Genomic DNA, 16,169 nt, shown 5'->3' with positions numbered 1-16,169 from the left:
TTGCTGATGACACCAAGATTGGTGGAAAGGCAAATTGTGCGAAGGGTGTGGAGAGTCTACAGAAGGATCTAGATAGGCTGGGCGAATGGGCCAGGAAATGGCAAATGGAATTTAATGTTGGCAAGTGCGAGGTGGTCCACTTTGGTAGGAATAATGGTAGGAAGGACTATTACTTGCGTGGAGAAAAACTGCAGCAGGCGATGGTGCAGAGGGACCTCGGGGTCCTTGTGCATGAGTCGCAAAAACCCAGCTTGCAGGTGCAGCAGGTGGTCAGGAAGGTGAATGGGATGCTGGCCTTCATTGCGAGGGGGATTGAATATAAAAGTAGGGAGGTCTTGCTGCAGCTGTATAGGGCATTGGTGAGGCCGCAGCTGGAGTACTGTGTGCAGTTTTGGGCGCCGTACTTACGCAAGGATATTTTGGCCTTGGAGGGAGTGCAGAGGAGGTTTACTAGGCTGATACCGGAGTTGAGGGGGTTGAGCTATGAGGAGAGGCTGAATAAACTAGGCTTGTACTCGTTAGAGTTTAGAAGAATGAGGGGAGATCTCATTGAGACATATAAGATGATGAATGGGATGGATAGGATAGAGGTGGAGAGACTCTTCCCGCTCAAAAAAGACAGTAGGACTAGGGGGCACAGCCTCAAGATAAAGGGGGGTGCGGTTTAGAACGGAGTTGAGGAGGAACTTCTTCACTCAAAGGGTGGTGAATCTCTGGAATTCCCTGCCCGTTGAAGTGGTGGAGGCTACCTCGCTAAATATTTTTAAGATGCGGGTTGATGGGTTTTTGATAAGAGAGGGGATTAAGGGTTATGGGGAGAGGGCGGGAATGTGGAACTCAGCCACGACAGATCAGCCATGATCTTATTGAATGGCGGGGCAGGCTCGAAGGGCTGGATGGCCTACTCCTGCTCCTATTTCTTATGTTCTTATGTTCTTATCTGGAACATATTTCTTCAGAACAAATGTCAGGTTTTACCTGCTCTTCCTGCATCATTTGTGACCCTTCACAGCAAAGTCCTTCTGGGAAAAATGTCTTCACATCCCGGATTGCTGTGACAAAGCATGAGGAACCTGTAAAGGAAATAATTAAACACAGAGAAAGTGCAAAAATCATCCAATAAATTTCCATTATCTATAATACATTATATGGAGATACTGGTGTTGGACTGGGGTGGACAAGATGGGAGGGTACATGACACCAGGTTATAGTCCTACAGGTTTATTTGAAATCATAAGCTTTCTGAGCACTGCTCCTTCTTCAGGTGAAGTGGAGTGAGGTACGCAGGCACAGAATATATAGGCAGAGTGATGATAGTCCAACACTAACAGCTGTATGACAAGTGGAAGGATGACTTAAGAACCAATAATTTAAGGCAAAGAGATAATTACAAACAATCATAGAGTAAGACAGTGCTAAACAGTATACAAACTAATTCAGTCAGAGAGATCATCATCCGGAATCAAGGTGTGCATGCTGTCAAAACAGGACAGTCAATGAAACGTTTCTCCCCAGACGTTTCCCCACATGTATGGTGGGGTTACATGTAGCGTGACATGAACCGAGATCATGGTTAAGGCCATCTTCATGAGTGCGGAAGTTGGCTATCAGTTTCTGCTCGGCAATTCTGCATTGTTGTGATCTCGGGTTCATGTTGCACTACATGTAACCCCACTATACTGTTCTGTGGGGGGAAAATCTCCCTGACTGTCCTGTTTTGACACCATGCACACATTGACTCCGGATGATGATCTCTCTGACTGAATTAGTTTGCATAGTGTTTAGCGCCATCTTACTCTTTGTTTGTAATTACCTCTCTGCCTTAAGTTATCGGCGGTTAGATCATCTCTTTACTTGTCAAACAGCCTGTTGACACCTTACACATACTGATTATACTTAACTGCTTGCGTTTATCTATTACCACTCGTGATTACTTGTAAAGATTTGTTATTTAGCCAGCCTACACTGCACCACACTGTCTGTACTTATCCTTTGACAATCCTGATTAGCGTCAAGTTTTTGTCACTCTGCCCATTGAGAAAGGAGCAGCGCTCTGAAAATTTGTGATTTCAAATAAACATGTTGGACTACAACCTGGTATTGTGTGAGCCCTCATCTAATACATTGAATTCAGTCCTCTTTTGCGTCTCATGTCCTGCGTCTAGGTAGCACCTCGCTAGGATTTTCCAACTTCAAATGAGCAACTCCAAAGGATGGGAAATCCTAATCAAACTGTAAGGATATCTTCTATGAGTATTCCAGCTCATTACTCTAGAATCCCTGACTATATCACAAAATATAACAATGGTACTGAACATATGCACAAAAAGTATACAAATCCTAACGATGTTCTCTCAAAGCTTTGTCACATGTTCTCACATATTAACTTTTCAGTTCAGGTTATAAATACTAAACACCACTGAATTCAGATATACCTTACAGAATTCTGCAAAACTGACATACTTACAACTGCCAATTTGCATCATGACCTTGACTATGCTCTCCAGCACTGACCTCGTGGAGTTTGTAGGATGTGTTGGGTGGGTTTTCCATTCACATTGGAAGAAGGATAATATCGTAACATTTATTGGTCATCTGTATACAAACTAATTATAATGTTAGTCCAGTATTGAGCTGTTCTTCTTAGAGAAGAGGTGATTAAGAGGAGATTTGATACAGATGATCAAAATGATGAGGAGTCCTACAGTGTAGATACGGAGAAACCCTTCTTGTTGGTGGAAGGATAAAGGACCAGGGGCAACCATTTAAGGTGTTTAGCAAATGAAGCATCAGCAACATAAGGAAAAACTTCTTTTATGCACCAAGTGATTAGGATTTAGAATGTATTGACTGAGATTGTGGTGGAGACAGATTCAATTGAAGTCTTGAAAAAAGAAGTGGGTAATTATTTCAAAGAAAACTTTGTAGGGTGAAGGACAGAAGTGGCAGGGCTCGGACTAGATGAGTTGCTCTCATTGACAGGGAACACGTAGACTAAAGGCCAAATGGCCTTCATCTGTGACTCCTGTAAGCATATTATGATTTGTGTGGTATGTGTAAAAGCATAGCCCTTTAAGTGGGGCATTTTCTGAGGGCCACGTGACTGACAAGGATCCTATGGATTGCCCCATATGGAAGTGAGCCAACTGGCAGGAGGGTGCAGACCACTGGTCAAGGAAGGACACAAGGTTGGAGCTCAGAAGTGAAGAAGAGTAGTCGCATTATAATTTAGTCTCACCTTGTTGTACATATATATATTTATCCTGTTGGCAATAAAGCCTTTATTGTTAAAACCACATTGAGTCACCCTCGATCTATTACATGGCGATGATGCAAAACATTAAAGTCACTGCAAATTCAGTCCAGCATTAATTAAAACATTAAAATACAGAATGGTCTGTGGTATAACTAGCTTAATAATACAAAAAAGACTCCTGGCAGAGACAAAAGTCATCTTCAAAAAATCTATGGAGCTGGCCCAGTGACTGAATGTGTGTAGCAGAACAGAGTTGCAAGGTTTGCAAGGCATGCCAAATGAGGTAAATCATTTGTGGTGGGAAATGGCTGTGGTGCAGAACAGTCCAACAGTGTCCCGATAGAAGAATTGCAACAATGTAGAGCTGAAGTACACTTTCGATCTGGGTAGAACATTTCCAAAAAGTTTGTTGGTGCAAGAACTATGTGTGCTTCAAGCGTAACACGAAAGGTCAATTAAAAGGTGTGGTGCAGAGCAAAGCAATCTGTATCATCAGTGCAAAACAAAAAGACAGTGGCCACTAGCTTATCTCCCTTAAACAATTTGGATAAGGAGCCTGGCATGGGAATCGAGTTGTTCACCCTAAACCAGATTCAGCTAAGCAAAGTGCCCCAATAGAGATAGTTTTACAGGTAAATGGCAAAGAACTAAAAATGGAAGTGGATACAGGGGTGGCGCCCACAGTCATAAGGAAACAGGCATTTTGTCATCTTCAAAAAGGACTCCAACCATTAAGACTAAGTGAGTCAGGTGCTGTTTTGTCCACAAACACTGCAGACTTCAGGTGCCATGATGTGGACGTGCCGGCGTTGGACTGGAGTAAAGACAGTATAAAGTCTGACAACACCAGTCCAACCGATTTATTTGATAGTACACTCACTAGCTTTCGGGTTAGTCCCTTCGTCAGGTGAATGGAGAGTTCTGGCCTCAGACAGAGCATATAAAGCACAGACAGTGTACAGATTACTGATTAGAATGCGAATCTTTACACCTAACCTGCTGTTCAAGTCTTAAAGTGGCTGACAATGTGAGTGGAAGGAGCACTGATCACAGGTTAAAGAGATGTGTATTGTCTCCAGACAGTACAGTAAGTGAGGTTTTGCAAACCCAGGCCTGGGTTTGCAAAACCTCACTTGACTTCAGGTGCAGCAACAGTAACAGTGACATATCTGAACCAGATGGTGAAGCTGGTAATCAAGAGTCACAATGTTGTTTAGTGAGGTGTGATTGGTTAAAATAGATACGGCTGAGGTGGCTGGAAATTTTAAACCTGAGGGGTGGAGGTTTTCAGGAGCTACTGAATAAATACTCCATGGACTTCAGAGATGAATTATAATGTATACTGGAAGCTAAAATTAAAATCTATCTGGATCAAAAAGCGACACCTAATTTTTTCACGTCCACTCATGCACCCTTCATCAGAAGGCGGAAATTGAGCTTATGTGGCTGGAAGATTTGGGCATTATAAAGCCCATACAATTCTCCAAATGGGCTGTACCCATAGCTCCCATTTTAAAACCAGATTGGACAGTAAACATTTGCAGAGATTACATGTTAACTGTTAACAGAGGAGCACTGATAGACAGGTACTCCATACCCAGAATTGAAGACCTCTAGGCTAAACTAGCAGGAGGTTTAAAATATACAAAATTGGACCTCAGCCATACAGATCTGCAGCTGGAGCCAGATGTAGACTTGCAAAAGCTGGTGACAATCAACACACACAAGTTGTATATGTATTCCAGGTTGCCTTTTGACCTTTCGTCGCCTGTGCCATTTTCCAGTGTGCAATAGAAAGCCTTTTGCAAAGCTACCCCAATATAGTGGTTTATCTGGACGATGTATTAGTCACTGGTACTCCACTTGAACAACACAGATCTAATTTAGAACAAGTTAAGACAGTTTAGAGATAGGCTGAAGCGGGAGAAATGTACATTTCAATCAGAAAAAGTTATCTACTTAGGATTCAGGGTCGATTCAAAGGACCTACAGCCTATGGAAGAAAATGTAAAAGCCATCAAGGAGGTCCCTCAGCCAAAAGATGTATCTGAGCTGAAATCATTTCTGGAGATAGTCAACTACTATGGCAGATTTTTGAAAAATGTTTCTACTATTTTGGCCCCACTTCTTCATCTGTGAAAAAAAAACACCAAAGGTGGAAATGGGGAGAAGAACAGAAGGAATTTTTCGCAAAATTAAATAGTCTCTGCAATTATCTGCTTTATTAGTGAATTTTGACCCAAACAATGCCTTAATAGCGTCATACAATGCTTCACTGTACGGAGTGGGAGGTGTTTTGTCTTGGATGCCCAATGGCGCAGAAAAGCCCATTGCCTTCACTTCAAGAACACTGTCCAATGTGGAGAGGAAATACTCGCAAATAGACCAGGAAACCCTGGCTGTCAAATTGTCTTAGGGATGAAAGAGTATAAAGGGTTTTTTTGCATTTGTAATAAGACCTTATGGTGAATTTTAAGTTACACGTGAACATAGTAAATTTGAAATTTATATTTGGGGTTAAGCATTGAAATTGATGAGTAGCTATTACATTTCAAAAGATTCAAAGATGACAAGGGACATCTGCACATTACAGGAGTTTGTGTGTAAACAGAGGCAAATATTTTAAATTTTATTGATCCAAAATAGAGGCAACATAGGAATATGAATGGTTTTAATATTTAGGGAACCAAAGTTTAAAGATTTGAGAAGACAATGGAGAGCATAGATGGAAGAAAAACATATTTATCAGAAACAGGTTTTCAGTTGAATTGAGTTGCTATGGGGGATATCTCAATGATGGCCAGCTTGTTTGTTTAACTGAAGATAGCAACTCAGTCTTAGGCCAGAAGGATATTTGTCCTGTGAAGCAGTTTGTTTGAATCTGCCTTTGGAAAATCATATCAATGTGTTTTGGTTTTGGGAAATTGTAGTTTGCACTTTGGTTTGCAGTGAAAGGCAATTTTTTGATTGGGATTTTTCAGTTTAGAATCTATAAAGGCTGTTGCCAAAAATATAGTTACATTGTGTCCTTTGGTAAAACACTTCTGGGGGTTATTTTGTAATTTCTTTTCTAACTGTGTATCTTTTATCTTGTGTGTTTAATTTTCATCTTTCCTTTTAATAAACATTTTAATTCTTAAAATATTAGAAGTTATCACTGGAATTCTGTGCTTTTGAGTTCAGTAGCTATCCCACCTCATTTCTGTAATACAAAAAAAAGGGATTACGATCAACTGAGACATTTTCAATCTGCGATCTGGCTTGCTAACTCAGCTTTGGTCGTAACAGATTCCATAAGAGCTTAATACTAGAGCAGTCCAATGTCACAAATTCATAAATTACAGCAGCAAAATAAGATCCACAGCTTATTCATTATACATATTTGGTAAAATGGATAGATTGCATTAAATTGACCAAAGTGCCTAGTGCTAAACACACTAAATGACATACCATATAAGCCACTATGGACTATGTCTGCTCCACAATGACCTCTCCATAGGAACTGGTTTAGGCCTCTGGCCTCCTCTGGATCTTCAGGACCGAGCAAGTCAAGAAGCTTTTTCACTGCATTTTCTCGTTGAACACACAAAATGATAGAAGCACCTGACATCAGGGAATCAATACTGCATTTCACCAGTTGTGGATCCTGCAAAAATGTTCAGCAATTGCAGATCAAAAATGTATCAACCTGTATCAATATTGAGAACCGAACACCAATGGAAAAGTGTATCATAAAACAAATGTCCACAAAAAGCTGGTTAAATTCCGCTCGGCCAATTACTGCCCCATCAGTCTACTCACAATCATCAGCAAGGTGATTGAAGGGGTAGGCGGCAGTGCTATTTTGCACCTCGATAATCTCCTCACTGACACTCCATTTGGGTTCTGTCAGGGGCACTCCACCCTTGCACTCGTTACAGACTTGGTCCAAATATGGTCAAAGAGTGGAACTCAGGATGTGAGGTAAGAGTGGCAGTCCTTGATATCAAGGCAGCATTTGACTGAGTATAGCATCAATGAGAGTGAAGGGTAGGTTCTCCACTGGTTGGAGTCATAACTAACACAAAGGAAGATCAGTGTGGTTGTTAGAGGCAAATCATATCAATCCCAGGAAGTCCTAGGCCCAAATATTTTCAGTTACTTTTATTAATTACCTTCTCTCCGTCATAAGGGGTTTTTTGCTGAAAATTGCACAAGGTTCAGCACCATTTGCGACTCCTCAGATACTGAAAAGTTGTATTCATATGTAACAAGACCTGGACAGCAATCAGACTTAGACTGATAAGTGACAACTAACATTGGTGCCACGTAAGTATCAGGCACCAACCAGCTCCAAAAAGGGAGAATCTAACAATTCTTGACATTCAATGCTTTGCCATGACTGTATTTGCCACCATCAACATTCTAGGGCTGACCATTGACCATAAATTGAACTGAGTCAGCCACTTAAATACTGTGGCTATAACAGCAGGTCAGAGGCTTGGAGTTCTGCGCCAAGTGATTTATTTCCCGACTCCCCGAAACCAATCCATCATCTACAAGGCACAAGTCAAGGCAATGCAAGGTGGTGCAATACTCTCCACTTGTCAGGATGAATGCAACTTCAACAACATCCATGAAGCTCAACACCATCTAGAAAAATGCAGCCTGCTTGATTGGGACCCCATCCACCCATCTTGAACATTCATTCCCTTCACCCTCAATGCACAGTGGCAGCAGTGTTTACCACCTACAAAATGAACTGCAGCAACTCATCTCCTTCGACAGCACCTTCCAAACCCATAACCTCTTATCACCCAGAAGGACAAAGGCAGCAGATGCATGAGAATATCACAACTTGCAAGTTTCCCTCCAAATGACACGTTATCATGACTTGGAACTATATTGCTTTTCTTCAATGTTGCTGGGTTAAAATCCTGAAACTCCCTTCCTAACATCTCTGTTGGTATATCTACACTACACGAACTGCAGTAGTTCAAGAAGGCGGCTCACCGTCATCTCATGAGTAGTTAGGGATGAGCAATAAATGCTGGCCTTGCCAGTGGTATCAATATCCCATGAAAGAATAGATTTTTTATAATTCTGCTTGGCTCTTAGATAGTGCTGGCAGGAAATGGTTAATCCCATGCAAAATGTGTAATATGTTAGATAACTTCTTGGTCACATTATTTACCCTGTAGTCTTCTGAAAACTGTCAACTTGGCTCAGTCAGTAGTACTGTTACTTCTGAACTATAAGGTTCTGGGTCAATTTCCACATTTGAGAGCTGCCAAGGTTTTGAGGGACAACCTCACTGAAGTCCCATGTGCCCAGATGGATGTAAAAGATCCCATTGCACTGTTTGAAGTGCAGTGTTTCGGCCAATATTCATGTTTCAACAGAAAAGAACAGGAACTGCAGGAGAAATTATTTTTGTATTAAAGATTTTTGTAAAAAGATTTACTGGGATGCTACCGAGACTTGATGGATTGAGTCGTAAGGAGAGGCTGGATGGACTAGGATTTTCTTCTCTGGGGCGTAGGAGGCTGACGGGTGACCTTATAGGGCTCTATAAAATAATGAGGGGCATAGATAAGGAAGATAGTCAATATCTTTTCCCAAAGGTCGGGGAATCTAAAACTGAAGGGCATAGGTTTAAGGTGACAGGGAAGAGATACACAAGTGTCCAGAGGAGCAATTTTTTCACAAAGGGTGGTGAGTGTCTGGAACAAACTGCCAGAGGTAATAGGAGAGGCTGGTACAATTTTGTCTTTTAAAAAGCAGTTTCATGGATAAGATGGGTATAGAGGGACATGGGCCAAACACGGGCAATTGGGATTAGCTTAGCAGTTTTAAAAAAAAGGACAAGTTGGCCGAAGGGTCTGTTTCCATGCTGTAAACCTCAATGACTCTAAAAAGGTAATAAATGTGAGAAACAATTTAATGGCACTTCCTTTTTTTTATTTGTAAATAGTTAGCAGGAGGAAATATTGTGAGCAAGCTTAATGGAGTAGGCGGCTAAGTGACTGAGCGTTTGGGACAGGCTGTTACCAAAAATGGCAAGATCTTTAATAAAGTTAAGGAACAGGAGAGCCAGTGGAGTCAATACAGGAATCCTTAAAAGAGGGAGCATATAAATAAGAAAAATGGAATTCTCCATTTTGTCTGTGAAGCACTGAATACAGAGATAAGGAGGTTCTTCAAGTCACACACTGCTGTTTTTTTTATTGAGGTTTTCATTCACAGGGAGAGCACTGGCTGGGCCAGCATTTATTGCCTATTCCTAAACACCCTTGAACTGAGAGGTTATTTCAGAAGGCATTTGCTTTGGATCTGGTGTCACATTTAGGCCAGACTAGGTAATGACAGATTCCTTCCCTAAAGGACCTTAGTGAACCAGATGGGTTTTACAACAATTGATAATGGTTTCATGGTCATCACTAATTCTCTATTTATTTTCCTTCTGGAGTTCAAATTTCAAGATCTGCCATGGTGGGATTTGAACCTGATGCATTACCTACGTCTTTGGATTACTAGTCCAGTGACAATACCACTGCACCATCACCTCCCCAACAAATTTATCAAACGTACACATGGCAACATCTTAGGGCCGATTCTCCCAGCCTGCTGCATTGCTGTAGTCATGGTGTGGATATGCCGGCGTTGGACTGGGGTAAACACAGTAAAAACAGGACTTAAACCTGGTGTCGTCAGACTTTTTACTGTGCATTGCTGTAGTGCAGGAGACATCAGCAGAGGCCATTTAATGGGCTCCCTGCTGGGCGCATCTCCCAGATGAAGATTTTTGGCTGGAAATTGGTGTTGAGCTGATTTAAATACTGAAATCCTCATTTGAATATCATTAGCAGGCCCAGGACTGAAGTCTTCAGATCGGCTAGCATCTCTCCCCCTGCCAGGAGTGGTTCACTCCAGCGAGGTTTACAACAGCTCCCAATGAACAGGGAACTGCCGCCGACCCCACTGGTGGGAACAAAGGCCCAGAGAGTTGGCAGTAAGGGGGGGGGGGGGGGGGGGCAGGAATGTTCCTTTGGGCATTGCCAGTGTGGCATTGCCCAAGGGAGTGAAAGTGGCTATGCCTAAGGGGGCAATGTCAGAGGGGGCAATCGGTGAACTAGAGGAACCCCCACTGTCACTCTGGCTAGGCGCTTAGGGATCGGTGGCAGAGGGAGGGAAGGGAGTGATCACCTGGGGGGTAGGGGGGAGGTTCGGATCAGGATTGCTGGGGGGTGGGGAGGTCGGGGGGGGGATCAGGCTGGCCAGCAGTTGGGAGACCGGCATTTTAGGGCTACTCCGCATATGTCAATCTCCACGCTGACAGATTGGCATATGCATAGTCGCCTGCTCAGTGCTAAGCTGCCGGCCCCTCCAGCAGGAATAAGCCATGCCTCCTGATTTTCAATATGAATCTAACAAGGGCTCTCTGAAGTGCTCAGAGCGTGGGGGATTCATTTTGAAAATCCCGCTAAAAAAGAAAATTGGTGGGACTTACTCTAGTTTTCACACAAATTTGGCACTTTGAGAATTTTATTGGGAGAATTGCCCCCCTTATCTTTGGAAAATGGGGGACTTTTTAAAAAATGTTTATTCTTTCATGGGATATGAGGCCAGCATTTATTTCCAATCCCTTATTGCTCTTGACAAGGTAGCAGTGAGCTGCCTTCTTAAATTGCTGCTGTCCATGTGGTGTACATATACCCATAATGCTGTTTGGAAGGGAATTCTCAGATTGTGGACGAAAGTGACAGTGAAGGAATGGTGATACATTGCCTAGTCAGGATAGTGTGTTACTTTTGAAGGAAACTTGTAGATGGTGTTGTTCCCATGCATCTGCTGCCTTTTTTCTGCTATGTGATAGAGATCATGGGTTAGAAAGGTGTTGACAATGGGAGGATTCAGTAATGACAATTCCATTGAGCGTCAAGGGCAGAAGATTAGATTCTCTTTTGTTGGAGGTCATCATTACTTAGCAGTTACATGGCACTTATTAGATCAAGCCTCAAGCTGTCCAGGTTTGCTTCAGTATCTGAGTCACTGAACCTGGACAAGGCTCAGGTGCTAAACCAACCTGGCTGTCTGACTAGCTGTGCTATTTGAACACAGAATGTAATGACTGAATGCATTACTATTGTGCACATACCAACTGGAAGAGCTGAAATCATTGCTGCTAGAGAAATATTTTCAACAAGTTAAGCAATCTAACTGCAGACTTTCACTTGCTATTAGCCAAAATAAAGAGATCTCCACTGGGGAGTCCTTGTGGTTTATGTCATTTAGGTCATTTTAATATTAAGTAAAAAATCTTTCAATTGTACTGACCTGCTGAATGCTATGCGGAGTTAGAAGTGAGGCCTCTTCTGCATTTAGTCTGACAAGCTTCATTCCAACAACACAGAAGTGTTCCCGGTCTAACTTGCGGAGTATCTTGAGGTGATGCTGTGGCCAAGCAGAAGGTTTGATAACCAGTACCGTCAACAAAGGTTGGGCATCTGCAACCAACAGCAAGACAATCATAGACATTCCACTAACTCTAACAATGATATGCTATTAAATGCAGATGGCTTAGGGATGTATAACCTGCAGGCAGGATGTGTGTAGGGCATCTCTGGAAGATCAACCAAGGCTCAAGAGCAACACTTATCTGTTGCTTGTAATGTAATCTTCATTCTTTTTTGGTGAGGTAAAGGATATGTATACATGGATTGTTTGGAGAGCATAACATGACCTTCCTAGAGGTCATAGATATGGACAATCAGGACTTACCAAGCAGCATGTAGCTGAAGATGGATTCTGTTTTGACAGTTTGTGTTTCTTTATCTGAAAAAAGATGAAGAATGATAAGAAACAGACAGACTGTTTTCAGGGTTTGAATCTTATACCATGGGCAGCATGGTGGTTAGCACTGCTGCCTCACAGAATTTGATTCCCGGCTTGGGTCACTGTCTTTATGGAGTCTGCACATTCTCACCATGTCTGCGTGGATTTCCTCTGAGTGCTCTGGTTTCCTCACATAGTCCAAAGATGTGCAGGTTAGATGAATTGGCTATGCTAAATTCTCACTCAGTATACCCAAATAGGAATCGGAGTGTGGCTCCTAGGGGATTTTCACAGTAACTTCATTGCAGTGTTAATATAAGCCTACTTGTGACACGAATAAAAAACTTAGATACAAATAACATAAACAATGGGATTCAGCAGTCTGTTATCAGGTACAGAAACACAGGTACACCATTTGTACAGCTGAGTTACCTCAGTTAACAGTCTTCGTAACACAGTAATATGGGATGATCAGAACCACAGTCAGAGATCAGCATTTGTTGTATTTTCTAAAGATTATTCTTTTAATATTACCAAAACTCCTGCTTCATGCCCTGGTGATTATTATACCTACCCAGCTTGGTGTTCCCAGACCTGAGACAGGGAGATAAGTACTTCAGTAAAGGCCGGGCCTCTGGATCTGTGGATGATACAATGTGCTTATAATTATAGGAGCAATTCAACAATACACAAACAGCCAAGCTGTTGGAAGTGGATGGAGTAAAACTGTAGAAGTTAAATGGTCAGTCCACAAAATCTGGAGAATACAAATGAGAAATGGATATAAAGATTAATTTCAATCTGGCTCTTACATATAGAGATCCCCTCCTCAAGAAGAGTGAGGAACATGTTCCTATCCTTTTAAGAATGATTTGAGATGAAACCTGCATCATACCTGACATTAGCTCCATATCAGTGAAGAACAAAGCCGCCTGTCTGAAGGCCAGCTCTGGGGTTGGTGACATCATTTTCTCCAGGTTGCTATGGTTTTCCTTGAACAAAGTGGCCCTGGGTTTGGATGCACTGAGTCTTGCAGCCAGTATTTTGAAAGCATTCACACGTCGCAGCACACACACCAGGGCAGGGCTGGATACCAGGCAGTCAATGCTTGCCTGCCAATGTCTGTCACCCACTTCAAATGGGGTCAATTCTTTGGCCTGGCTTCGGCTTAAATGTGGCAGCCATTTCAACCCCAGAAGTTCAAAACCTCCATCTATCAGATCTTCACCTGAGGAGAGAGGTTGAGGTTAGAAACATCCCCCATGTTTGTCTGCATATCACACATTTATAACTCACACAAATCAAACTGCACTACCATTAAAACCTGATCAACTGATTCAAGAGAGATGACACAGCCCCAAAATGCCCACAATTTCAGAATAACCATGACATGAGAAAACCTGAATCACATGCTAATTCCAAGCAATTGTTTAACTTCAAGCTTAATCTGATCATAAATTCTTCCATCTTAAATTCAGGAGGACAAGCTGCAGCCACCACCACCTGTACCAATATTTTCAGCTACTGTCCAGTTTGATGCTGAGCTGAGCTTCACACAATTTCTATTACAAAGGCCATATACTTCAGTGATACAACATGTCATATCTCTTTGACCCCAAAGCCTTGCACATCCTTTGTCATCTCCAAACTGTCAACTCTAACATTGTCCTTAATGGCAACTTACCCTCCATAACCTCTGACTTATCCTCATCCTACCCCACTCACATGTTACATTGTCCTCTCTGACTTGCACTATGTGCAATAAATTAAAATTTCTCACTTTATCTTTAAACCCCTCAACAAGACCGGCCAAACAACACATTTACAATTCTCTCTCGCCATGTATTACCTGAATTCTCTGATCCTCTGGCTGACCTTTACTAATCGGTCATACTGTATTCAGACCCAAGCCCCATTCTCTGGGACTCTCTGCTTAGACCTCTCCATCACGTTACATTCCTTTAAAAACTTCAAAGTCCATCTCTTTGTGCAAGTCTTCAGTCACCTCTCCTGCTCATTCCATTCTTGGCTCAAAGTATGCTTTCCGTATGCCTTTCTGTGAAGCACACTGCATTATTCTTTACATTAAGGATGCTAAAATAAATGCAAAATCATGGTAAGAGGCCTCACCTAATACATTACGTGATTTGTTTGATAGGGGTCGTAGAAGGTCCCGCAGATAGCTCCCAGCACTTTTCATGGCTGTTGGTCCAGTTAGTGTGAGAACAACAACTTGCTCCAATTCAGGATTGGACACAAAACTATGTTTATATAGCACATCCAGGTTCAAGTTAGCAGAATGGGGCACGGCACTGAGAGATCCTCCTACACACAGGCAGAAAGCAATTCCATCACCGCAAACCAAAGCACACAAAATTACTTGCTAATGCTTTTCATTTCCAAGTACATTGGTTACATTTCTGGATGATGCAGGCCTCATGAGAAACAATGCATTAACCAACTTCATAGACGATAGTGGTAGTGCCAAAAAACAGAAAATGTTGGAAATACTCAGCAAGCCTGGCAGTATCTGTGGAGCAAAAAAACAGAGTTAACATTTCAGGTCAATAGCCATTCATCAGAAGTGGTAAGGTTATTGAACTAGTAATCCAGAAAGCTAAACTAAAGTCACAGATATCAAAACTCAAATCCCATCTGGGGAATTTACATTAAATTAATGAAATAGTTTTGGAGTTTTATAAAACTTGTCTCAGTAATAGAATGATTAGATTGGCATATAAACTAATGTTCTTCAGGAAGGGAAATCTGCCATCCTTACTCAATTTGACCTCATATAACTGCAGGCCCCCAACAATATGGTTGACTTCTAACTGCCCTCTGAAATGGTCACTGAGTTGTAGCTGCTGCAAGAATCTGACATACCCTGCAGCTGTTTGTACAAAGATTGTAAGCAGGCTTTAACTGATGAAATTACGTTTTCGACAATAAGGATTCTCTCCTCTGCTTTGTCAAGTCTTTTACCAGTATTCTGCAGTTCTATAGGTACAAGCACTGATATTCTGTGCTAATTAGGCGCATTTCTCAACAATGACCTTAATAATATTAACAATCATCAGCTGTGTTGCCTTTGAGGGTGCTGCTTCAAGAGTCTGTTCACTGATTAAGTTTCAGCCTCACCTCAGTTGCTTCTGACGGCTCCCTTTTGTCGACAATTTTCTTAATATTTCTCAGTATTCTGTCACCCATGTTGAGCTCAAAATCTTTCAGGGACATAAAATGGAATTCTCCCTCCTGGATTTGTTAAGTATGGACTGCATGAGTGCAGTAAATGAAAGGGTTAAAGGATGAGCAGCACTAAAGCTCAGGGAACACAGCTATTCCCATGTTCACATCATAAGAACATAAGAAATAGGAGCAGGAGTAGGCCATCCAGCCCTTCGAGCCTGCCCCACCATTCAATAAGATCATGGCTGATCTGTCGTGGCTCAGTTCCACTTTCCCGCCCTCTCCCCATAACCCTTAATCCCCTCTCTTATCAAAAACCCATCAACCCGCGTCTTAAAAATATTTAGCGAGGCAGCCTCCACCACTTCAACGGGCAGAGAATTCCAGAGATTCACCACCCTTTGAGTGAAGAAGTTCCTCCTCAACTCCGTTCTAAACCGCACCCCCCTTTATCTTGAGGCTGTGCCCCCTAGTCCTACTGTCTTTTTTGAGCGGGAAGAGTCTCTCCACCTCTATCCTATCCATCCCATTCATCATCTTATATGTCTCAATGAGATCTCCCCTCATTCTTCTAAACTCTAACGAGTACAAGCCTAGTTTATTCAGCCTCTCCTCATAGCTCAACCCCCTCAACTCCGGTATCAGCCTAGTAAACCTCCTCTGCACTCCCTCCAAGGCCAAAATATCTTTGCGCAGGTGCGGCGCCCAAAACTGCACACAGTACTCCAGCTGCGGCTTCACCAATGCCCTATACAGCTGCAGCAAGACCTCCCTACTTTTATATTCAATCCCCCTCGCTATGAAGGCCAGCATCCCATTCGCCTTCCTGACCACATGCTGCACCTGCAAGCTGGGTTTTTGCGACTCATGCACAAGGACCCCGAGGTCCCTCTGCACCGTCGCCTGCTGCAGT

The 16,169-nt window shown here is 42.4% G+C and overlaps 1 protein-coding gene across 1 annotated transcript in view; it reads right to left on the bottom strand.

Moving 5' to 3' along the window:
* The window catches only part of LOC145354971 (dynein axonemal assembly factor 8), a 54,422-nt gene that overhangs the window by 11,219 nt on the left and 27,034 nt on the right, over nt 1–16,169 (bottom strand). Inside the window, exons 21-27 of the mRNA XM_080206674.1 lie at nt 14,201–14,395; nt 12,966–13,298; nt 12,645–12,710; nt 12,017–12,070; nt 11,573–11,742; nt 6,707–6,902; nt 979–1,073 (exon numbers count right to left, since the gene is read on the bottom strand). Coding sequence (XP_080062800.1) covers nt 979–1,073; nt 6,707–6,902; nt 11,573–11,742; nt 12,017–12,070; nt 12,645–12,710; nt 12,966–13,298; nt 14,201–14,395 — 1,109 coding nt within the window. The remainder of the gene's footprint in view (nt 1–978; nt 1,074–6,706; nt 6,903–11,572; nt 11,743–12,016; nt 12,071–12,644; nt 12,711–12,965; nt 13,299–14,200; nt 14,396–16,169) is intronic.

The sequence above is a fragment of the Carcharhinus amblyrhynchos genome, chromosome 18 (genome assembly GCF_965287045.1).
Source record: "Carcharhinus amblyrhynchos chromosome 18, sCarAmb.v2.hapA, whole genome shotgun sequence".
In the NCBI taxonomy this organism is placed as follows: domain Eukaryota; kingdom Metazoa; phylum Chordata; class Chondrichthyes; order Carcharhiniformes; family Carcharhinidae; genus Carcharhinus; species Carcharhinus amblyrhynchos.
This window is presented reverse-complemented; position numbering and strand designations above follow the sequence as displayed.